A 25,550-nucleotide genomic window follows, 5' to 3' on the forward strand; every position below is an offset into this window, starting at 1 on the left:
GGATGTGGGCGTGGCTCGGACCTCTGTTTCCTGTAGTCCATGATCAGCTCCCTTGTCTTGCTGACATTTAGGGAGATATTGTTGTCCTGGCACCACACTGCCAGGTCATTGACCTCTCTATAGGCGGTCTCGTCGTCGTCGGTGATCTGGCCTATCAACGTTGTGTCGTCTGAAAACTTAAAGATTGTGTTGGAGTTGAGGGTGAACAGGGAGTACAGGAGAGGACTAAGCACACACTCCTGAAAAGCCCCCGTGTTGAGGGTCCGCGTGGCGGAGGTGTTGTTGCATACCCTCAGCACCTGGGGGCACCCCATCAGGAAGTCCAAGGATCCAGTTGCAGAGGGAGGTGTTCAATCCCAGGTTCCTGAGTTTGGTTGAAGAGCTTGGAGGGCACTATGGTGTTGAACACTGAGCTGTATTCAATGAACAGCATTCTTACATACTGTCTGTGTTCCTCTTGCCCAGGTGGGAGAGGGCAGTGTGGAGTGCAATAGAGATTACGTCGTCTGTGGATCTGTTGGGGCGGTGTCCGAACTGGAGTGGGTCCAGCGTGTCTGGGATGATGGTGTTGTTGTGAGCCATGACCAGCCTTTCAAAGCTTTTCATGGCTACAGATGCGAGTGCTAGTCATTTAGACAGGTTACCTTGGGCGAGTTGTGTCTGTTATTCAGGCAAAAAAATGTTCCCGCCTGATCCCGCCTTTCCAGGAAAAACCCTTTGACCTGACCAGGAAATAATAAAACCTCTATTGATAATTGAGTCTGATTGTTTCTTCTGGATTGATCATGTATTAAAAGCCATGGCTGCAATGCCTTCGTTTCTCTTAGCATTTCAAAAAAGTTACTTCTTTGTATTTTCCTGTTACCGTGTCTTGTGCCAGAAACTTTTTTAAGCTTCGGGAGAATAAAGAAGAAGAAGCAGTATTGTATATCTCAATAAACCAAATAATAAGAGTAATCCACAGGCAATAATCCAACAAAATGTTTTACTGACGTCCAGCTGCCATACAGGAGCATTAAAAACAACATATAAAAATGAACATTTTCCCATTTCGAGGTCATAGCTCGTGGGGGAAAAAAAAGGTTTGGGATATTGCATAAACAATCAGTGCAGACACCGAGGAAATTTGAGACATGTCCGGTGTTGGCTCGTTTGGTCAATGTTTGGGGTCGGCTCATGAGTATGACCTCTATTGGTTGATTTTCCTACTGAGTTGTGAATCAAACAGCCTCTTATATCACAAGTGTCTTATTTTACCATTCACAGAGACCATGTGTGTGGAGCTTCCCAGGGGATGTGGGGTCTTGGTAACCAGGGCAACAGTTCATCTCCCATTCTTCTCAGGACATTGGACCCTATAGCCCACCCTGTAAGCTTGCAGATACACACGCGCCTGGTTGATCCTGCAACCACAGAGAACCGTCAGACTGAGGGATAGTGTGTGTAGTGCAGTGTGTTTGAGTGATGGTTTGGTTGTGTGTTCTATAAAGGAGTGTTTGTGTGTGTGTATCTGAGTGAGCAAGTGAGTGAGTGAATGAGTGAGTGAGCGTGCATGTGTCCATGTGTGTGAGATCTGTCACCTGTACTTGGTGCAGAGCTGAACTCCCAGGGGTCCACAGCGGTCAACGTAACTCTCCCTCACACCCTTCCTGACGGCACGGGCCATACTGACCACGGTAGTGACCACAGGACACGTCCTGATCAACACACACAAACAAACGGAGAGAAACTCAGGCCGGGATTCATTCAAAGGGGTGCTGCAAGCGCTGCGCACTACACTGCCGACAAATAAGGAATGCCGTGCAGCTTGTTGGTGCTGGGTTGGCTGGTTGGTACTCACAGCCTCTCACAGCGGATCCCGGCCGTGCCCTCTGGACAGGTGCACTTGTTGTGAGGACTACAGGTGGCACCGTGGTGACAAGGGGGCACACAGGGGGTGGTCACCGCTACAGACACAACACATCTAGATGTATTATTCTCACGCAAAGTCACCTGAGTCATACTGTACAAGCACATTAACATACACATCCCTGTCTGTCTTTCACATGCAGGCATGTGCACGCACGGGCACACACTTACACACACGCACACACTCACCTGTCTCACAGAGACTCCCAGTAAAGTCACTGGCACAGCGACATCTGTTGAGGCCCACACACACGCCACCATTTTTACAGGGCTTTTGGCACTGCACAGGCTCTGGGTGAAAAAAACACACACAATCAGTGATGCCTTCACATTGCGGTACTGAGATACAGTACTATCACCACTAGAGGGCAGCATATCATTATCTTATTACCTATCTGGCAGCGAGCGCCTTGCCACCCTACGACACACGTGCATTTGTTGACATCTACGCACCTCCCTCCGTTCTGACAGGCTGGTGTGCACAGAGCTAGAACACACACACGTCACACACAGACACATATTTTTGTAAAATGTGTGACCGTAAGTAGCTTTGGATAAAAGCGTCTGCTAAATGGCATATTATTATTATACTGTAAATTTGTGGCACGGAAATTCACATTTTTAACTAAATATAGCACGTTACATACAATGTTCCCTCTAAACTGCACAGAGAAGCACAAGACTGAACTTCACTCAACTTTCTAGAGTTTTCCCCCTTAGTTAACACTACCAACGTTTCAAACATAATAATATCCACTTTGAATGCAACATACCCGAAACAAAACTAACTATGCAAGTGCTTTTGTTGTAGACAGACGGCATCGGAGTAGGATGCTATTGCCTTGACACTAACAACTCAGACCCTTTTTTCGTTTTTCTACTTTTCACCCCTTTTTCTCCCCAATTGGTAGTTACAGTCTTGTCCCATTGCTGTAACTCCCGTACAGACTCGGGAGAGGCGAAGTTTGAGAGCCATGGGTCCTCTGAAACACGACCCTGCCAAGCCGCACTGCTTCTGGACACACCGCTCGCTTAACCCGGAAGCCAGCAGCACCAACGTGTCAGAGGAAACACCGTACAACTGGCGACCGAAGTCAGCGTGTATGCCCCCGGCCCGCCACAAGGAGCTGCTAGATTGCGATGGGACGAGGACATCCCGGCCAGCCAAACCCTTCCCTTATCCAGGACGACATACAGACAGGCTGGGCAAATTGTGCGCCACCTCATGGGTCTCCTCGGTCGCGGCCGGCTGTATAACACAGCCTAAGATCAAACCCGGGTCTGTAGTGACGCCTCAAGCACTGCGATGCAGTGCCTTAGACCGCTGTGCCCATCGGTAGGCCAAACTCAGCCCCTTACGCTACACAGACCGGTGCAGCATAACCAATCAGAGCTGAAGTAGGCATATATGCAAATAGACCGTTGCCATATATGGATCTGTGCCATTCAATTTGAAGAGGACTGTGTTGGAGGCAGTGTTGTATTTTGATACGGTTGGTTTTGAATAAGCTAAGTAGCCAATAGGCAGAGGGTATCATCATTTGTCTGATTCTCTGTAATAATGGTATTGGAATAACAATGCATTTTATTTTGTAGTGGTTTCTTGCATCCAACAACACAACATTTTCAGTCACCTCCTTGTCTGGGGGACAAGTGGATAAACAGGTTAATGTCAAGCCCTGCATGTTTTTTTCAAAATGCTCATACAATGTAGAGCTACATTTTCTGCTACTGTAGGCTGAATGATAGAACAGCTATTTCCATGTTAAAATGTTATGGAATGCATTCTTCTCCATTGTTTTTGATGGTAGGATCCTGGTTGACCTACATTATGATCAAATAGCCACAGTAGCCTACTTGACCACTGTCTGAAGCTGTAACTTAAAGCGGGTACAGCCTCAGTGTTCACAGTAAACGCACACTGGAAGTTGCACAGAATTTTCAATGTTCAAGTCTGCGCTCAGCGGACCTGAAATGTGCTATGTGCCGGAAACAAACAAGACGATAGTTTGTTAGTCTACTTACGTGAAAGGCACTGAGGGCCGGTGTAGTCCGAGGGGCAATGGCAGGTCTCCGGACGCACACAGCGACCACCGTTAGCACAGGGCAGCTCACACACAGCTAGGGAGAGTGAAAGAGAGAAAGCGAGAGTGAGAGAGAGAGGGATAGAGAAAGAGGGAGATAGAGAGGGGGTGGAGAGAGAGATAGAGAGAGAGGGGGGAAGAGAGAAAGGGGGGATAGAGAGAGAGAGAGAGAGAGAGGGGGGTAGAGAGAGAGAGAGAGGGGGGGGTAGAGAGAGAGAGAGAGAGAGAGAGAGGGTAGAGAGAGAGAGAGAGAAAGGGGGATAGAGAGAGAGAGAGAAAGAGAGAGAGAAAGGGGGATAGAGAGAGAGAGAAAGAGGGGGATAGAGAGAGAGAGAGAGATAGAGAGAGAGAGGGATAGAGAGAGAGAGAGGGGGATAGAGAGAGAGAGAGAGGGGGGGGGATAGAGAGAGGGGGGTAGAGAGAGAGAGAGGGATAGAGAGAGAGAGAGAGAGAGAGAGAGAGGGGGTATAGAGAGAGAGAGAGAGGGGGATAGAGAGAGAGAGAGGGAGGATAGAGAGAGAGAGAGAGAGGAGAGAGAGAGGGGATATAGCGGGACAAGAAAGTGGGATGAGAGAGAAGGGGAGGGAGGAAGAGAGAGAGAGAGAGAGGGAGATGAAAAGTGTCACGGTATGTGTCAGGGTGGGGGACTGACATTGGCTACGTCTGAAATGGCACCCTATTCCCTTATATAGTGCACGACTTTTGACCTGAGCCCTGTACAGGGAATAGGGCGCCATTCCAGATGCAGCCCGCGTGACGGGGACAGTGTACCTGTGTGACAGCCAGTCCCCGTCCAGCCAGGTGGGCAGAGACACATGTCCCAGCGCATACATGTTCCTCCATGGGCACAGGGCGGGGAGCACATGGCTGAAACACGCAACAAACACGTTATTCACGTCATGTCACAATGTTAAGGACACTTACTACACTGGACAAGAATATAAACGCACCATGTAAAGCGTTCGTCCCGTGTTTCACGAGGTGAAGTAAATCAATAAAAGTCTCAGACATTTTTCATACACACAAAAAAGCTTATTTTGCTCAAATTCTGTGCACAAGTTTGTTTGCATCCCTGTTAGTGAGCATTTCTCCTTTGCCAAGAGAATCCATTCACCTGACAGGTGTGGTATAACAAGAAACTGATTAAACAGCATGATCAGTACACAGGTGCACCTTGTGCTGGGGGCAATAAAAAGCCACTCTAAAATGTGCAGTTTTGTCAGACAACACAATGTCACAGATGTCTCAAGTTTTGAGGGAGCATGCAAGGGTGCTGAGGAGTATTTCTGTCTGTCTGTTGGGAAGAACTCATTCTGATTGGCTAGACCTGGCTACCCAGTGGGTGAACCTATGCCCTCCAAGGCCCCCCCCTTGGCACACCACTACCCAGTCATGTGAAATCCATAGATTAGGTCCTAATTTATTTATTTCAATTGACTGACTTCCTTATGTGAACTGTAACTCAGTAAAATCTTTGAAATAAATTGTTGCAATGTTGCGTTGATATTTTTGTTCAGTACATATACTACATGTGTCTATAGTATATGTGTGTGGATTTAGGCCCCAATACATACACGCACCTGAACAGCCAGGACCAGGGTAACCTGCAGGACAGTCACAAGAGTGAGGGGCCACACATGCTCCATAGTTCTGACATGGGGGGTCACACACCGCTGGGCAGGCGCAGAGAGAGAGAGGGAGAGAGAGAGAGAGAGAGAGAGAGAGAGAGAAGAGAGAAGAGAGACGAGAGAAGAGAGAGAGAGAAATATCGGTCGAGAGCAAGAGATTGAAACAAGATCACATGCAGCATAATCATTAGCCAAGGCAGCCGATAGTGGGCGCTAGATTGCACTCCCGGTAAAAAAACGACTTGGAAATAAAGCATCCTCCATTCAGGCTGCAAAGGCATCATTTCCCTCTTTAACCAGTTTTAATGGTGAGCCGTCAGGGGGGAAAAAAACAGAACAAATATACTGTATGTGCTGCATGCACATCAATACTAAACGATGCAGAACTAGCAACCACGAGCGACTGCCTGGGCTACATAACCGTGGTAGATGCCTCTACACAAATATAATAGTCTAATATAGAATGATAAGTAGAAACCAGTCCTTTTGTCCATTACATATGCTTTTTCAGTTACTGTTCATTTACTCGTTATAGTACTTCTCAAGAGTTCAGGCAGTGGGACACACAGCAGACTCACGTTGGCACCTGGTGGGGTCGTCGGTACGAGCTACGTAGCCCTCCCCGCAGCTGCAGTTAAAGCCACCAGGGTGGTTCTGGCACAGCTGCTCACAACCACCGTTAGTGAAGTCCCCGCACTCATTCACATCTGAGACAGAGAGAGACCGCCAAGTGTCAGACAAGCAGATAGACAGTAAGCCAGACGGAGAAGGAGAAGTCAGGGGTAGAGAAACAGACATGGAAGTTCATATTTGGAGGTGTTCTGTACACATAAGCCTGTTGTTTTAACCCCAAAGTAAAGGAAGAGAAATAGAGGGAAGGAAAAAGAGGCTTTCTCACCCAGGCAACTCCTCAGGTCCTTGCCCAGTTGCCATCCTGCACTGCAGCTACAGTAGAGAAGCCCCTCGGCGCGCACAGTACACACGTGGTCACAGCCGCCTCTCCTAAAGTCGCACGAGGTCACATCTACCCAGGAGAGAAAGCACACACGGCGCAACATAGCACACAGGAGACACGCAAGGGGCAGAAACACACACCTGGCCTGATCTACTCACTCACCACACACACTCTCGTGTGTGTTGAAACGCCGACTTTTGGAAACGTAGGTCTGAGTTTCTTTGTGGACCACTGCGAGAAATCACTTGACGGAAAGTTGACAGGAGTACAATACCACGTCAAACATAGTCAAAAATAAGGATGCAGTCATGGACACTGTCGGTCTGGGTTTCTTTGTGGGGCACCGTGACAAACAAACACACACACAGTGAGGTGAGGCGAAGGTGGGGGACGTACTGACACAGCTGGTATTGTCCGCGTGCAGCAGTAGAGGGGCGGGACAGGAACATGTGTGCCCCCCCGGTGTGTTAGTGCAGGTGTGGGAGCAGCCCCCGTTCTGGAGCTTACACTCGTCGATATCTAACACACACACACACACACACACACACACACACACAGAGAGAACACACACCAAATTACTAATTGTGTTCCAGTTAGCGGCATCAAACAGACACATGACAAGCAAAATAAAGTGCATTTCTCAAAAACTGAGCCTCTAGGGAGTGTAGGCTGACTACTTTACTGCTAACATACTGTCTAGTTGGATAGATTACCATCCTACTCTACACTATGCTTTTCCGAGGTGGTTTTACAGTAGCAGAACTGGGCCAGAACAAGGCTGAACTGGGTCTTAGTGGCCCACTGACTACTGACCTACACAGCTGTGGCGGTCGATGTGAAGCTGGTAGCCAGGTCGGCAGGAACACAGGAAGGAGCCCTGCGTGTTGGTGCACACCTGCTCACACGTCCCGTTCTGCACCACACACTCATCAACGTCTGGGGGACCAAGGACAGGGAGGAGATTCAGGTTAGTGCGTATTCATTAGCTCTGTAGTGTACTGTAGGTAGTTAACTAGCTACAGTATGTACTCTATATATGTTACTGGTAGTTTAGTCTTTATGAGTACACAAAGGAGAGCATTCTGTTTGTCTGTGTTAATAGCGATATGCTCTTTACCTGTACATGGAGTAGAATACTCTAGTAATTGTGCAGTGCTGTAGTTGACCTGTTCAGTACTGTTGTTCACCAGTGCAGTACAGTAGTTAGCCTGTGGTGAATTGTAGTTAAAGGCCCAGTGCAGTGAAAAACGTGATTTCCCTGTGTATTATAAATATTTCCACACTATGAGGTTGGAATAATACTGTCAAATTGTGAGAACTATGATATTGCCCTTTTACGTGTAAGAGCTGTTTGAAAAGACAGCCTGAAATTTCATCCTGTTTTGGTGGGAGGGAGTTTTGGCCTTACATGGTGACATCACTATGTGGTAAATTAGTTAACAGGCCAATAAGAAAGAGAGTTTCTCTGCCATTAACGGCTAGTTTTCAGTTTTTCCCTCCCCACTCAGACCCCTCCCAGACAGTCCTAGAAAAATTATTGCTTGAGAAATTGGTCTTCGTTGAGAAGCAATTTTTTATTTATTTTTTAATCGAAAACAATCATAGTAAGGTACTGAATTGTTACCCAGAAATGATTGGATATTGAGATAAAAACAGCTGCATTGGACCTTTAACCTGTGTAGTATTGTAGTTTACCAGTGTAGTACTGTAGTTTACAGTGTAGTACTGTAGTTTACTGTGCAGCACTGTATAGTACTGTAGTGTACTGCATAGTACTGTAGTTGACTATGCAGTACTGTAGTTTACCAGTGCAGTACTGTAGTTTACAAGTGCAGTACTGTAGTTTACTGTGTAGTACTGTAGTTTACTGCACAGTACTGCAGTTGACTGTGCAGTACTGTAGTTTACCAGTGCATTACTGTAGTTTACCAGTGCAGTACTGTACTTTACTGTGTAGTACTGTAGTGTACTGCATAGTACTGTAGTTTACTGTGCAGTACTGTAGTTTACCAGTGCAGTACTGTAGTTTACCTGAGCAGTTGTGCCCATCCTGGGCTAGCTGGTAGCCTATGCCACAGTGGCAGCTGTAGCCTCCTGGCTCGTTGGTGCAGTTGTGCTCACAGTGACCATTGCTCAGGGCACACTCATCAACATCTGTAACCATGGCAATAAACAGACATCCATAATCAAATCAAATGTCTTTATATAGCCCTTCGTACATCAGCTGATATCTCAAAGTGCTGTACAGAAACCCAGCCTACAACCCCAAACAGCAAGCAATGCAGGTGTAGAAGCCCTGGTAACACTGGCAGAAGTAGGAGCCAATAATACACTGTAGTAGAGCACAGTAAAACAATGGTATGTACAGCAACACCTTGAGCACACACGCACAGACATCCACACACGTCCACACATACAAGCCATCTGCTTCTGTCTCACCCACCGAAGCAAGAGAGGCCATCCCCATTGAAGCCCTGGTAACACTGGCAGAAGTAGGAGCCAATGATGTTCCCACAGCGAGCATTAGTATCACAACCGTGACGCCCTGATGCACACTCATTCTCATCTGGAGTAGAGAGACAGAAAGAGAGAGAGAGGAGGGAGGGAGAGAGGGGACACAAGTCATTGTCAACAAATCAACATCAAATTCCATCTGCAACCCTGTGACTATTAAACTCTCTAAATCTAAAATAATTTCCACAGAAATGTTCAGTTCTGTTATGCAATGACATTGCTTCTTACCTTCACAGTATGTGCCATTGCCCCGGTAACCTCTTTGGCAGACACACTTATAACTCCCAAAAGTGTTCTCACATACACCCTGACCAGCACACACATCTGGAGTTTCCTTACACTCATCCACATCTGTGAGAGAGAGAGAGAGAGAGAGAGAGAGAGAGAGAGAGAGAGAGAGAGACAGAGAGAGACAGAGAGAGACAGAGAGAGAGAGAGAGAGAAGAGAGAGAGAGAGAGAGAGAGACAGAGAGACAGAGAGAGAAGAGAGACAGAGAGAGAGAGAGAGAGAGAGACAGAGAGAGAGACAGAGAGACAGAGAGAGACAGAGAGAGAGAGAGAGAGAGAGAGAAGAGAGAGAGAGAGAGAGAGAGAGAGAGAGAGAGAGAGAGAGAGAGAGAGAGAGAGAGAGACAGAGAGAGACAGAGAGAGACAGAGAGAGAGAGAGAGAGAAAGAGAGAGAGAGAGACAGAGAGAGACAGAGAGAGAAAGAGAGAGAGAGAGAGAGAGACAGAGAGAGACAGAGAGAGACAGAAAGCAATGAAGAAATACTTACATCTCAGAAGATAAGTCAGTTTTAGGGTGGTCCTGCATGGACCCCAAAGGACCAGTAAATCAAGCAACCAGCGTGAATCGTGAGCCATAGGTCCACAAACCGGAAGCTTCTCAGGGCGGTCATGAAGGGTCTACTGGGTTACACACGTAAGAATCTGCTGTTGGCACCCATTCAAATTAGCCCCAATTTGCCTTTTTTAATCTCGCCCATTCACTTAATTACTCATTTCTAATTAGCTAGGAATGATGTTTTAAATGTTTCAACCCAACATATTTGGCTGATATCGTTATCAACCTACTGCACACCCATTATTCTTGTGCAGGGTCTGCTATTAACACGCTAATGTAACGGAGTTAAGAATGTACCGTAAACTCACTCCACAGCTAGCTTGAAATGTCGCCGATGGAGCTATCCAATTGCTACCTTCGGTATAGCTCAAACGGTTGGTAATGTTTTCGAGGAGGATGGTCACGTGTGTTTGCGAGCAGAGGATCACTGGTTCGAGCCCGGTATTTATGGACAGGGACAGTGGAGGACGATACAGTGAGCTCCAAAAGTATTAGGACAGTGACACAAATACAGTATCATACCCGCAACACATGCTAACCTAACTGGGATGCGAGCCTTCTAGGCAGAGTTCCTCTGTCCAGTGTCTGAGTTCTTTTGCCCATCTTAATCTTTTCTTTTTATTGGCCAGTCTGAGATATGGCTTTTTCTTTGTAACTCTGCCTAGAATGCCAGCATCCCGGAGTCGCCTCTTCACTGTTGACGATGAGACTGGTGTTTTGCGGGTACTATTTAATGAAGCTGCCATTTGAGGATTTGTGAAGCGTCTGTTTTTCAAACTAGACACTCTAATGTACTTGTCCTCTTGCTCAGTTGTGCACCGGGGCCTCCCACTCCTCTTTCTATTCTGGTTAGAGCCAGTTTGCGCTGTTCGGTGAAGGGAGTAGTACACAGCGTTGTTTCTTGGCAATTTCTGCCGTTTCCAGCTGATTCTGCCGTTTCCAGCTGAATCTGCCGTTTCCAGCTGAATCTGCCGTTTCCAGCTGCAATTGTCATTTACAACATTAACACGGTGTGCACTGTATTTCTGATCAATTTGACAAACAATGTGTTTCTCTTTCAAAAACAAGGACATTTCTAAGTGACCCCAAACTTTTGAATGGTAGTGTACGTAAACAATAATTACAGTAACACCCATGTTTGTGCATGGCCATTCGGTTCCTCTCGAAACATCTGAACAATCTAATGGTGCCCAGATTATATCTGTTTACAACTTATTTGGTACTCTACTGGACCTCAAGGCTATAACATTTGTATCTGCATCATTCATTTATAATTCTTACAATATTAAAGTTAAAATCATTTATTTTCATAATTTGGATTCATTTTAACACTGCGATACCATTGCCAACAAACCTAGCTGAGATGACAAAACCTCAAGTGCCAAGCAAGAGACAACAATAGTGACACATTATCATACGAGTATCATATGGTATTATAACAGTATTACCTAACTGATGGTATCATGTGGTATAAAAACAGTATTACCTAACTGATGGTATCATGTGGTATTATAACAGTATAATCTAACTGATGGTATCATGTGGTATTATAACAGTAACAGCTAGCTGATGGTATCATGTGGTATTATAACAGTATAACCTAACTGATGGTATCATGTGGTATTGTAACAGTAACAGCTAGCTGATGGTATCATGTGGTATTATAACAGTATTATCTAACTGATGGTATCATGTGGTATTATAACAGTATTACCTAACCGATGGTATCATGTGGTATTATAACAGTATTACCTAACTGATGGTATCATGTGGTATTATAACAGTAACAACTAGCTGATGGTATCATGTGCTATTATAACAGTATTACCTAACTGATGGTATCATGTGGTATTATAACAGTAACAGCTAGCTGATGGTATTATGTGGTATTATAACAGTATTACCTAACTGATGGTATCATGTGGTATTCTACCAGTATTACTTAACTGATGGTATCATGTGGTATTATAACAGTATTACCTAACTGATGGTATTATGTGGTATTATAACAGTATTACCTAACTGATGGTATCATGTGGTATTCTACCAGTATTACTTAACTGATGGTATCATGTGGTATTATACCAGTATTACCTAACTGATGGTATCATGTGGTATTATAGCAGTATTACCTAACTGATGGTATCATGTGGTATTATAACAGTAACAACTAGCTGATGGTATCATGTGGTATTATAACAGTAACAACTAGCTGATGGTATCATGTGGTATTATAACAGTATTACCTAACTGATGGTATCATGTGGTATTATAACAGTAACAACTAGCTGATGGTATCATGTGGTATTATAACAGTAACAACTAGCTGATGGTATCATGTGGTATTATAACAGTATTACCTAACTGATGGTACCATGTGGTATTCTAACAGTATTACCTAACTAGTATTACCTAACTAGTATTACCTAACTAGTATTACCTAACTCTTTCTCAAGCAGGAATTTGCTGAGACTCTCTGGGAGTGATCTGAGTGGGGAGGGGAAAACTGAAAAGTAGCCGCTTTGCTGCAGAGAGGTTTGGACACTAACAGCTCTTACACTAAAAGGCCATTATCATCATTTTTACAATTTCACAGTATTATTCCAACCTCATAGAGTGGGAATGTATATAATATATACTGTAAAATACACTCCACTGGGCCTTTAATATACTGTGAGAGTTCAATGACCAGCCGGAGGAAGACGACACGACAGCACCCTCCTCAGGGCATAGGTACTCAGTGTAAAGCCAATTAGTACACAGCTGGGCCCACTAATTGCTTTGAGCCTTCCTCCTATATCGGTGTGCCAGGAGAGGAGCTGGGGGAGGATTGAGAGTAGAGACGGGGACCTGTGAGGACGTCAGTTTTTTCAACCTCAGAGAAAGCTTCTGTGACTGGGCACCTTATCTCTCTGTTAACTGCGGCAAGGCTTTAGGTAGAGAGAAGCCTTCCCCCTGGAACTGTTACGTGTCGACCATAGTCTAAGACAGGAGTAGCCGTTTGTTGTTTTGCTTTCTTTTTCGGGCCCCGGCCTTTTGGTCAACGGCTTAGTTTCTGTTTCTGTTTTGTTACGCTGGTGTTTCAACACTGGACGTTCCTTGTACTGGAGTTATGTTGTCGGGCGAGAGAAGGCCCGTTTTAGTAAAACGATACAAAGGAAAAGGAACCACTGCCTCTGGTCTGTTCAGTTTATGCCAACCGCCTGTGTTCGACGCTTCGGACAATCTGATCCGTTCACAAAACTCAATTACAATTGAATTACATTGTCAGCCTCAGTCTGAATAAGATTGGCACATACTGAAGAAACAATGACAGCAACCACAAGAGAACTCACCGATGCAGGCTGGGACCTCTGCTCTGAAGCCAGGCTGACACTGACACACGAAGCTACCAGGGTTGTTCACACACACGTTCCCCAGCTCCCTGTGACACTGCTCCTCAAAGCTGCACTCATCAACGTCTGAGACAAATATACATATATCATTCTCTATCATTCACCCATCAATATCTAAAAAAAAGTGCACACACACACACACATACAGTCTTGCACAACTGACCTTGTGGACACACACAATTCAGACACTAATACTAACCTTAACCCTAAACCCCCTAGAAATAGCATTTGACTTTGTGGGGCCTAGAAGATGTCCCCAGTTGGTCAAATTTTTGTTTGGACTTCTGGTCTCCACAAGTATCCTTAAACACGTCCACACACACAGATAATGTTCCCTCGTGTAACAAAGACCTCACCCACACAACTGTGTCCGTCAAGAGCCATAACGTATCCAACTGGACAGAAACATGAGAAGGATCCAAGGGTGTTCCTGCAGTCTGCCCCAGACCCACACGCCTGCAGCCCGGTCACTTCAGCTAGAGCACACTCATCAATATCTGAAACACACTCATGAATAAGCACACACACACACACACACACACACAGAATATCACATAACTCTAAAACCAAACACACACTCACCTTGGCATCCTCCTGCACCCATCAGGTAACCACGAACACATTTGCACAGGTATGAGCCGGGTGTGTTTGTGCAGTCGGCATGGAGACTGCATGGCCCTGGCCCCTCCCCTTTACACTCATCTACATCTGATACAGAACGAGAGATGCAATATAAAAGAGCAGCACAGTAGATTCCATGTTAAAAGTGGCACAGACCATACCACTCGCGCACTGTAGGAGTCTGCTCTTTACTGAGTTAGACAGAGGGTGCACTTGGACCAAAGCATGTTGGCAGTGCCATTGAGGGCTTTCACCATTTGGAAGTAATAGGAGCTTTCTAGTACAAGTCTATGGACTCACCAAGGCACCCTGCTGCTTGCTGCAGAGTGTAACCCACAGGGCAGGTGCAGTTCTCTCCTGCAACATTCACCATGCCAACAGGGCATCCACAGCCCTCGCTGCCCACCAACACTACCTGATTACCTGGGCACTGAGGGGTGGGGGTAGGAGCTGGGGCTGGGGTAGATGTGGTGTTGAACGAGGCTGCCGGGGCTGAGGAAAAAAGAGATGGATCAGAGGAGAATACGGAGATGCAGTAAGTGGAGGGGAAAGGCGGGTGGCAGGGAGAGCGGTAGAGAGAGACAGAAGGAAAATAAGATCGACAAGAAGATTACAGATGCTCAGTATTCAACAACAACATAATAATAGGCTCAATATCTTGAGACACTCACTTGCGGCTGGTCCACCCCCCTGCTCGGTTCTGCTAAAGTTCCCAATGGCGTTCTCAATCTCTAGGTTCTGAGAAGAGAGGAACAAAGGAATAGGTCTACTCAAAATGACTTGCAACCACTTCAACTCAAAAAGCAGGAGAGTATCGGGTGATATGCTTTACTCAGCGAATGAAAAGCCGCAGAGAAAACGCTGACAGACCAAGTCACTGCGCAACATGTCGCATCACGTCACCTAAAATCTTAATTCAACAGTTTCCCACAGATCCATCAGCCTGGCGCCCAGGGTTTAGGATTTTAGCTTCAGCCGACTTCCAAATGTCTTGACAGACAATAATGTTCTAACATTGCTTTACTGAAGAAACTTTTCACCATGTTCAGCGCCATGTTCAGTCTGGTTTAACCAGCCTAGCAAACTCTGGCCCTGATGTGGAAGAGGGTCCCAGACACACAGACAGTCACTGACCTGGCTCTTGGTGAGTGACGCCTCTGTGTGTTTCAGGACCTCGTTGTCGCTGCCATTGGGGGTGGTAAAGGGCTCTGCCACACATATCGCTGCCAGCAGCACCAGAAGGTGAGTCCGAGGGCGTGGCATCCTCTCCTGACCCTATGGGGAAGATGGAGAGTTTAATACATCACAGGCAGGGCAACAACTTGACACACAAAAAGGAAAGAGGTGGACAGGTGATTGGGTTAATTAGACTGCAGAATACCAATCATAATGATAGTAATAAAGTCACTTTTCAAAACATAGTCAACTTCTTTTTTTTTTGGGGGGTGACATAGGCATACTAATACATATGATCAATGTTTATGAATAGCTCATGCTTTATATACACATTGATTCATTATCGTACCGATCATCATGTATAATAAATAGGCCTAAATACCACATTCTGTATTTATGTATATTTTTGTGGACTTTTTACCCCTTTTTCTCCCCAATTGGTAGTTAGAGTCTCTTGTCCCATCGCTGCAACTCCCGTACGGACTCGGGAGAGGCGAAGGTCGAGAGCCATGCGTCCTCTGAAACACGACCCCACCAAGCCGCACTGCTTCTTGACACACTGCTCGCTTAACCCAGAAGCCAGCAGCACCACCAATGTGTCCGAGGAAACACCGTACAGCTGGCGACCAAAGTCAGCGTGCACTGCGCCCGGCTGCCACAAGGAGTCAATAGAGCGCGATGGGACAAGGACATCCCAGCCGGCCAAACCCTCCCCTAACGCTGGGCCAGTTGTGTGCTGGCTGCGAAACAGCCCGGGATCGAAACCTGATCTGTAGTGATGCCACTAGCACTGCAATGCAGTGCCTTAGACCGCTGCGCCACTCGAGAGGCCATGGCATATTTTCTATTTGAGATTCCTCAAAGTAGCCTCCCTTTGCCTTGACGGCAGCTTTTGCACACACTTGGCATACTCTCAACCAGCTTCATGAGGTAGTCACCTGGAATCCATTTCAATTAACAGGTGTGCCTTGTTAAAAGTTAGTTTAAAGAATGTCTTACCTTCTTAATACGTTTGAGCCAATCAGTTGTGTTGTGATAACATAGGGGTGGTATGCAGAAGATAGCCCTATTTGGTAAAAGACCAAGTCCATATTATGGCAAGAACAGCTCAAATAAGCAAAGAGAAATGACAGTCCATCATTACTTTATGACATGAAAGTCAGTCAATTTGGAAAATGTCAAGTACTTTCAAAGTGTCTTCAAGTGCAGTCGCAAAAACCATCATGCACTATGATGAAACTGGCTCTCACGAGGACCGCCACAGGAAAGGAAGACCCAGAGTTACCTCTGCTGCAGACAATAAGTTCATTAGAGTTACGAGCCTCAGAAATTGCAGCCCAAATAAATGCTTCACAGAGTTCCAATAACAGACATCTTAACATCAAGTCTTCAGAGGAGACTGCGTGAATCAGGCCTTCATGATCGTATTGCTGCAAAGACACCACTACTAAAGAACCCCAATAAGAAGAAGAGACTTGCTTGGGCCTAGATACATGAGCAAAGGACATTAGACTGGTGGAAATCTGTCCTTTGGTCTGAGGAGGCCAAATTTGAGATTTTTGGTTCCAACCGCCGTGTCTTTGTGAGACGCAGAGTAGGTGAACGGATGATCTCCACATGTGTGGTTCCCATTGTGAAGCATGGCGGAGGAGGTGTGATGGTGTGGGGGTGCTTTGCTGGTGACACTGTCTGTGATTTATTTAGAATTCAAGACACACTTAACCTGCATGACTACCACAGCATTCTGCAGCAATACGCCTTCCCATCTGGTTTGCACTTAGTGGGACTATCATATGTTTTCAAAATGACTATGACCCAACACATCTCCAGGCTGTGTAAAGGGCTATTTAACCACAAAGGAGATTGATGGAGTGCTGCGTCAGATGACCTGGCCTCCACAATCACCCGACCTCAACCCAATTGAGATGGTTTGGGATGAGTTGGACTTCAGAGTGAAGGAAAAGCAGCCAACAAGTGTTCAGCATATGTGGGAACTCCTTCAAGACTGTTGGAGAAGCATTCCAGGTGAAGCTGGTTGAGAGCATGCCAAGAGTGTGCAAAGCTGTCATCAAGGCAAATTATGGCTACCTTGAAGAATCTCAAATATAAAATATATTTTGCTTTTTAGCTTTCTAGTTTTTTAGTTACTACATGATTCCATATGTGTTATTTCATAGTTGTGATGTCTTCACTATTATTCTACCATGTAGAACATAGTGAAAATAAAGAAAAACCCTTGAATGAGTTGGTGTGTCCAAACTTTTCAAATGGTACTGTACGTCCAGCAAAACATGGCGCAGCCAAGCTCCTGGATGTGTTTATGTTCACAATCGTGCATATGACTCATAGGAGGCAGAAAGAAAAGGCATGGACATTTTTTGTGCTTCGGTGTTAATAGGTGAAATGATGCCCACTCATCCCTGCGCTATAGCCAGGTGAACATACCCTACCAGGCACAGAAAGATGGTTTAAAGTGGCTCTGGCTCTTTGTTCATAACTAAAGCTATTTGTTGTGATGACAATATGTTCACTGGGAAATTAGCTAATTGCCAGGGTAGGTATCTAAAGAACCGTTACTAATGTTTGCCCTTTTGATTCAGAGGCATAGGAAAACACTGAAAATGGAAATAAGCTATTGAATGGTTAGTGATCATCACCATTTGAAGCATGTAATTACCTAAATACCCACTGGGAACAGGCGTCAATTTAACGTCTATTCCACATTGGTTCAAAGTAATTTCATTGAAATGACGTGTAAACAACGTTGATGCCCAGTGAGTAGAATTACATTAAGGCTGCAATATGTTAGTCTATCGGCCAATCCAGCACATTTGGTTCCTTGGAAGTTCTGTGGGAACTTACATTTTTGGTTTCCCATTGGTTCTGGGAAAGAAGCCATACGTTTTCTGACTGTTAGAACTGAATGTTTTTTTTTTTTTTTTTAAATGTTCTGAGTACTGAAGTGAACATTTAGCCTTTTCTGGGAATGTACATTTTTAGGTTGCAGCAAGGTTCTGAGAATGTTTTTCTATGGTTCACTGAACCTGGGAGGTGTTATTGACGTTCTGAGAGCGGAAATTCTAGGTTATTTGAAGGTAATTAAATAACGTTATAGAGAGCATGTTTCATTAAGATTTTTAATTACCCTACTAGATTAAGTTAACTGTTTTCTCCAAGCACAGATAGGACACTTTGAAATGGATTTGCTTAGGCATTAATCATGCAAACACATGTATTATTTATTGTGGCACGGCATCAGTGAGATTCAAAACTATGATCGTCTGCTCTCTATCCATTGAAATAGTCCATTGCACCACCAGAATGGTGCTTACATACCATGTTTTTTTAAAACTCAAACAAAGCTGTTAATTTGAGTATTTTCAAACATACCTTATTGCAAAGGAAACAAGCACTCATTAAGATTACAAGACAGAGGACAGAGAGTTTTGTTGATCCTGAGAACAGAAGGTATATATTTTTTCAATTACATTCTTAGAACGTTCTTTGAACGTTACTAATGATTTCTTGTGGTTTTTATGGAAAGTTTTCTTAATGTTCTGAGAACATGACTTTAAATAGAACCATGAGGAAACATTATGCTTAAGTACTTCCCACGGAACAGCGCTGTTTCTTAACGTTCTGAGAACATGACTTTAAATAGAACCATAACAAAAACCTGTAGGGAATGCTATGGGAAGGTTGTATGCAAACTGGCCATAGGACAACCACCCACTAAACAAGCTCTAAGAGACATATGGTTCTCAGAATGTTATGTGCTGGCTGGGAAGTGGGAATTGGACCGTCATTGCACACAGTGATGTAAAGTACTTAAGTAAAAAATACTTGAAAATACTACTTAAGTCATTTTTTGCGGGTATCTGTACTTTACGATATATATTTTCTTTATATTTGTCTTTCAGCATAAACTTGTACTTTTACTTCATTACATTCCTAAAGAAATGTATGTACTTTTTACTCCATACATTTTCCCTGACACACAAAAACACTCATTACATTTTGAATGCTTAGCAGGACAGAACATTTTTGTAATTCACACACTTATAAAGAGAGTATCCCTGGTCATCCCTACTGCCTCTGATCTGGTGGACTCACCAAAGACATACTTTGTTTGTAAATTATGATGTCTGAGTGTTAAGAGTGCCGCTGGCTATTCATACATTTTAAAAAAGGATTTTGAAATGATTTGCACTTTTACTTACTTAAGTATATTTGAGCAATTACATTTACTTGTGACACTTAAGTACATTTAAAACCAAACACTTTGACTTTTACTCAAGTAGGAATTGTACTGTGTGACTTTCACTTTTACTCGAGTCATTTTCTATTAAGGTAAATTTACTTTTACTCAAGTATGACAATTAGGTACTTTTCCCACCACTGATTGTACATAATGAGAATGCTTTTCTTATAGAGACAGGCTACACAAATCCACAAGGAATCAAGAGTAGCTTGTCATTTGAACTATCATTCATCAAGTCAGCCATATCAATCATGGTTCTGAAAAGGGAGTAAAAAGTATGTAAATGAACGAGATTAGCTCAATAATACATTCAAACAATTAAGAAGATATTTGTATTTCACGTCCAGATTGAAGTAGAATTCAATTAACTCTGATCAATGCATGACATGGCAATGCACTCGAATTCTGCAGCTGAGGTCAGAGGGAACAAATTAATAAATTGAGGGAACACATTATTATGTTGAGGGAATTATTGAGGGAACTATTTTGTTTTAGATATTGAGGGAACGAATAAAAAATGACCATGACCCCTAAGGGGCTCCCTCCATACTATGGAATACAACAACCAACAGCTGAGCTGAGCAGACAAGAGATTCTACCCAGTTAAACTGCTGGGGGTAGGTTTACAGACATCATGTCTAGACATGTAACACTGGCTACAAAGCTAGATGGAGAGACAGCAGAGTAGACCCTGTTATTAACCATCTTCTGTTCTTGTTCTTTCTCCATGACACGCCCGCGTCACTATCCAGAAGAAAATAAACGTGTTTCCACTTAAGGTGCGTCTGGCGCGATGCAATGGAATGGAAAAGTATTTTGAACTGTGTGCATAATAATAACTTTGCCTTTTCTATTCTGAATGCCCATGCCAAGAAATAAATGATCCCTCCCGCTGTTTCTAGTTTGGAACGCGTTTGGGCAATATCTTCACGCATCTCTTCAGCGTATAGCAGTCCAAATACGATGTCCTGCCCGACACCCATAGACTATAGCCTAATAACAAGAAGTGTCCGACAAAACTTCCAATAACTGCGGATCAGACGTGAATTCATAACCTACAGTTACAGTCGTATTCAGTTATTATCCCAGATCGCACCATGTAAATGCGTTTGAAATTGACATGTATAGAGAAAGCAAAACATGCAATCAAATAAAGTTGCTTACCAGTAACAGATAAAGTCGATTTGGGTCCACTGGATGAGCGAGGTTTCAACTTACGCGTTTCTTCCACGGTCTCCTCCAGATGCGGGACAAATAGTGTGGAGTTGTCTTTCCTCAAAAACCAATCCAGCAACGCGATGTAAGGGGCTGTGCTGTACTCCTCCACATCCTGTCCAGGAATTCTATACTTCCCATTCCTTAAATCCCAAACCGCAGTGGAGGAACAACAAGCTAAATCGCTCTCCTTCTGAGTGCTGCCTGAGGGCGCGGCGTCCCCTGTCTGAACTTTTGATTGAGGTCATAAACTATAGTGTGGAAAGGGAGTTATGCCGCGAGCGCGGCAGAAAACATTGGTGGGATAAAATAGCATTTCAATTTATTAGAAGATAATAGATATGTATTAATCTAACTGTTGGGTTGCTTGCACAATACACCCTACATCAGAAGTGGGCCTACAGCGAGGGTAAGCCTCAGGGCAGCAGCCCAAAGCAAAGACCCATGGGCAGTTAGGGCGTAGGTCCCTTGCTCAAGGGCACAACGGCAGTATGCAGCCCCTGATATGTTGATGCCAACAACTCTCCGGTTGCCAGCTGGGTCATTCCAACAATTCGGTGCCTTTTAAGAAGTATAACTTGGTCATAACAAACTTTTGATTTCACCTAATTTTAACAATAATGAGGCTATATACAGGGGGCATCGGTACCGAGTCAGTGTGCAGGGGTTGAGGTAATCTGTACATGTAGGTGGGGGCAATGTCAATGTAAATTGTCTGGTGGCGAATTTTATGAATTGTTCAGCAGTCTAATGGCTTGGGGGTAGAAGCTGTTGAGGAGCCTTTTGGTCCTAGACTTGGCGCTCCGGTACCGCTCGCCATGCGGTAGCAGAGAAAACAGTCTATAATTTGGGTGACTGGAGTCTCTGACAGTTTTATGGGCGTTCTTCTGACACCGCCTATTATATAGGTCCTGGATGGCAGGAAGCTTGGCCCCAGTGATGTACTGGGCCATTCGCACTACCCTCTGTAGCGCCTTACGGTCAGATACCGAGCAGATGCCATACCAGGTGGTGATGCAACCGGTCAGGATGCTCTCGATGGTGCAGCTGTAGAACCTTTTGAGGCTCTGGGGACCTATGCCAAATCTTTTCAGTCTCCTGAGGGGGAAAAGATTTTGTCGTACCCTCGTCACCATTGTCTTGGTATGTTTGGACCATGATAGTTCGTTGGTGATGTGGACACCAAGAAACTTGAAACTCTTGACCCGCTCCACTACAGCCCCGTCGATGTTAAATGGGGGCATGTTTGGCCCGCCTTTTTCTGTAGTCCACGATCAGCTTCTTTGTCTTGCTTACATTGAGGGAGAGGTTGTTGTCCTGGCACCAAACTGCCTCCTCCCTATAGGCCGTCTCATCGTTGTCGGTGATCAGGCCTACCACTGTTGTGTCAGCAGAAAACTCAATGGTGGTGTTGGAGTCGTGTTTGGCCACACAGTTGTTAATAAAATAAGCAATACTATTAAGTGCCAAATAAAGTAACAGGGTTCACTGTTGACTGATTGACGATTTCATCTTAAAGGCATAGTTCACCCAAATTACAAAGTTCACATTAGTTTCCTTACCCTGTAAACAGTCTATGGACAAGGTTTGACAGAAATCCATGCTGTGGTTTAGTTTCCCTGGCACTGTGTCCAAATGCTAACTTTTTAGCATTTGTGCACAAATCCAATTAAAGTCATGGTACTGATATTATACACGTCTTTGCACATCATGTTCAAATCTCTCTATAAGTGACTTTGTGGAGCTTCACTATCAATTTTAGATACTTTTGGATGATTTGGATATGATGCGCAAAAAATGCTAATGTCGGTACCAGGACTTGGATGGGATTTGTGCCACAAATGCTAAAACGTTAGCATTTAGAATAAGTGCAAGTGAAACTAAACTAAAGTCTGAATTTAATGCAAGCTTCAGAAAACTGTGGTTTATAGTAAAGGGCACTTCAATCAATGTAACAGGCTTTTAAAATTCAATATTGGTACACATTTTTTACTTAACATAAAGGGATGCTAAAAGGCACTCATTTCCTGGAAAGACCCAGCTCACTTCAGATAGGTTGTAGAATTGTCGTAAATTGTCTTGCAATACGCATCCCCACTTGACGGCAGTGAGATTGATACTCTTAGCAGACACCATCGATACTTGCAAATACAGTAGCCTGTTCAAGTATAAATGTAGCTTTATTTCAAGACACCACATTCTTCTGTTTAAAATTATGTTTCATTATGCATCACATTCAGCCTACGTTAAAGCACACAGCTTTATTCAAACATAATTTGACCCTAAGTAGAAAAAAAATGTAACATCAGCACACAATGCAGTTGGCATGGTATCTGCATTGCACGTGTAGCCATATTTATTTTCATAGTAGAAATGGCCCCATTTCACTGCTAGAGGCTAATGAATTTCTATCCTGCAGTGTGTTTCTCCTGCTTATGGTCAATAGCCACAAAAAGCCATATCAAAGGACCTCAAGGGGACCTAATACTACATACAGAATCTATGGCATTGGAGCAATGGCCATGCACACACACACACACACACACACACACACACACACACACACACACACACAGAGAGAGAGAGAAACACACAAACAAAAATGCACTAAAACACAGAGAATGCAACACACACATCATAAGATAATATTCTAATAAAACCTGAAAAACAGGGGGCACGTTTAATACATAAAACCATCTATTTTCCAGTAGAAGGTCAATCATATTGACTTGCTAAAAACACATCAAAACGTGGTGTAGTACCACAGAGAACGTAAGGTAAGCCCCTGGACCAGAGCTACACAGAGATAGACTTCCATTGTCCTTCAATGTAACAAAACCGTAGATGATGCTGAGTAGGAGGAGAAGAGGAGAAGAAGGAGGAGGAGAATTTCACAATGCGCCAGAATTTCACAATGCGCCAAACAGTTAAACTCGAGCTGGACACAATGGATGAGCTAAATGGTGGTCCCTTTAGAAATGAGATTGTGATGAGAGAGGAGAGGACATTGTAGGTTTCAAGGACACAATGTACAGCAGTCGCTCCTAAAAGTACATTATCAATGAGTGGAGGTCACAGGAAGGAGAAGAAGAACATTACTTTATTGTCCAATGTAAACAGATATCCAATGGAATCTTGTCTTCCGCTTTATTCCAACCCCTCGACGAAAGACACTCATTAATTTCGACGAAAGTCACTCATTAAAAACACAGGAGGTTGGAGAGGAAGAGGAGAGGTGGATGAAGAGCACTAGAACGGTGTGTCCATCTGACTACCCTTGGCACCGGGCAGTACCACGCCATAGCTGTTATCCTGCCACCTCAGCCACCTCATATGGATCTCCTTCTGGACCTGATAGAAACAGACACACGCCCAAAGACCTTAGATTGTAGAACCAGAGTACACATTGTATGATCTCCAAAAGCAGCCAATTTCAGTGTTGTTGACGGATGGCTGGATGGAGGTGTTTCTGATGTGCTGTTTCCTTTTATAAAACCTTCTATAAACCCCCTATAGACCCCTCACCCCCTCTCCTATGTACAACTTTTTAAAATTGGTTTTATATTAAAGACATGGTTGCATTACCTTTAAAATGTGTCATGAGCACAACCAGTCATGATGTTTTCATCTGATTGTCAAACAAATCACTTCAAAAAGTAGGTTGCCTTCGCAAGTTCATCAAAAAATAATTCCAGTAACCGAACCGTGAACTGTGCACCCACCAAGTGGCTGAAACTGTCTCACAGGAGAAAGAATCTGAGTGACCGAAACAGCGCCCCTCTGTCTTACTATATGTAGCCCATGTATCAGATGCTGTCTGGTCAAAAAGAGTATGACATGCCATACTCGTTTTGGCCAGACAACATCAGATACAGTGCCTAAAGAAATTCTACACCGCCTTAAAAAAAAATCACATTTTTCTAGCTTAAAATTTAATTGAATTTGTTTCCTACAGATCTACACAACCTTCTCCACATTTTCAAAACAAAAGAAAGTTATAGAAAAAATTTTCAATTAAGATAAATGTCAAATTAATATATCATGGGCTCCACACCACTAAGTTACTACTAGGTGGACGCACCATTGGCAGCCATTGCAACTGTGAATCATTTTAATTAAGATTAAACTTTGCACAACTCTCAGGGCATAATAGATCCACCGTTTCTTTCTCCTCAAAATTGCTCAGGCTCAGCAAGTTTGGTTGGGGATCATTGATGGACAGCGATATTTAAACCTTGTCTCTGATTTTATTTTAAGCAGATTTAAGTCAGGACTGAGACTAGACCACTCACGAACACTCAACACCTAATCGGAAAGCCATTCTGGAGTGTCTTTTGCATAAAACTATGTGTAATTGTCCCGCAGAAAACTCCCCAGTCCCTGCCGGTGAGCAGCATATCCATAACATGATGCTGCCACCACAATACTTGAAAAAACAAAGGGATCAACAACGTTGCATTCAGTCCATATTACTGGCCTTGCATGACAAAGTGAAAAGAAAGAAGCCTGTGTTAAAAGATCAACTCCCTCTCCGGCATCTAGGTCATCAGGCTGCTGATTATCCCGCACACCTGTCACCATCGTCAAGCGCACCAGCGCCTCATGACACTCACCTGGACTCCCATCACCTCCTTGATTATCTGTCCTATATCCATCACTCCCCGTGGCTCTATCCTCAGGTGTTATTGACTCTGTTTTCATGTTGGTGCGTTGTTTGTGTTTTGTTTATTTATTAAAAGACATACTACCTATACTTGCTTCACGACTCTCAGCGCACTCGCAACACCAAATAATTCAAATAATCCAATGACCCAACTATTTTTTGGTTACTACATGATTCCATATGTGCTATTTTATAGTTTAGAAGTCTTCACTATTATTCTACAATGTAGAAAATAGTCCAAATAAATAAAAACCCTGGAATGAGTAGGTGTGTCAAAACCTTTGACT

General features: G+C 44.1%; 2 protein-coding genes across 2 annotated transcripts in view; both read right to left on the reverse strand.

Annotated features, from left to right (window-relative positions):
- Positions 1 to 971: 971 nt before the first annotated feature.
- On the reverse strand, positions 972 to 20,791 carry si:ch211-221n20.8 (latent-transforming growth factor beta-binding protein 4). Its single transcript, XM_024421005.2, has 22 exons — positions 20,550 to 20,791; positions 15,083 to 15,223; positions 14,620 to 14,686; positions 14,249 to 14,440; positions 13,910 to 14,035; positions 13,684 to 13,824; positions 13,268 to 13,393; positions 9,318 to 9,440; positions 9,019 to 9,141; positions 8,607 to 8,729; positions 7,389 to 7,511; positions 6,972 to 7,094; positions 6,519 to 6,644; positions 6,199 to 6,327; positions 5,573 to 5,665; positions 4,764 to 4,859; positions 3,934 to 4,029; positions 2,300 to 2,395; positions 2,098 to 2,199; positions 1,841 to 1,946; positions 1,581 to 1,697; positions 972 to 1,403 (listed from the first exon to the last, which is right to left on the reverse strand). The coding sequence occupies exons 2-22, from the start codon at positions 15,209 to 15,211 to the stop codon at positions 1,325 to 1,327; spliced, it is 2,436 nt and encodes an 811-aa protein (XP_024276773.2). The 5' UTR covers positions 15,212 to 15,223; positions 20,550 to 20,791; the 3' UTR covers positions 972 to 1,324.
- Positions 20,792 to 23,685: 2,894 nt separating this feature from the next.
- Positions 23,686 to 25,550, reverse strand: part of LOC112251539 (growth hormone-releasing hormone receptor) — a 42,152-nt gene continuing 40,287 nt past the window's right edge. Inside the window, exon 15 of the mRNA XM_042322702.1 lies at positions 23,686 to 23,951. Within this exon, the coding sequence (XP_042178636.1) occupies positions 23,850 to 23,951 (102 nt within the window). The 3' untranslated portion in view covers positions 23,686 to 23,849. The remainder of the gene's footprint in view (positions 23,952 to 25,550) is intronic.

The sequence above is a fragment of the Oncorhynchus tshawytscha genome, linkage group LG05 (genome assembly GCF_018296145.1).
Source record: "Oncorhynchus tshawytscha isolate Ot180627B linkage group LG05, Otsh_v2.0, whole genome shotgun sequence".
NCBI lineage: Eukaryota > Metazoa > Chordata > Actinopteri > Salmoniformes > Salmonidae > Oncorhynchus > Oncorhynchus tshawytscha.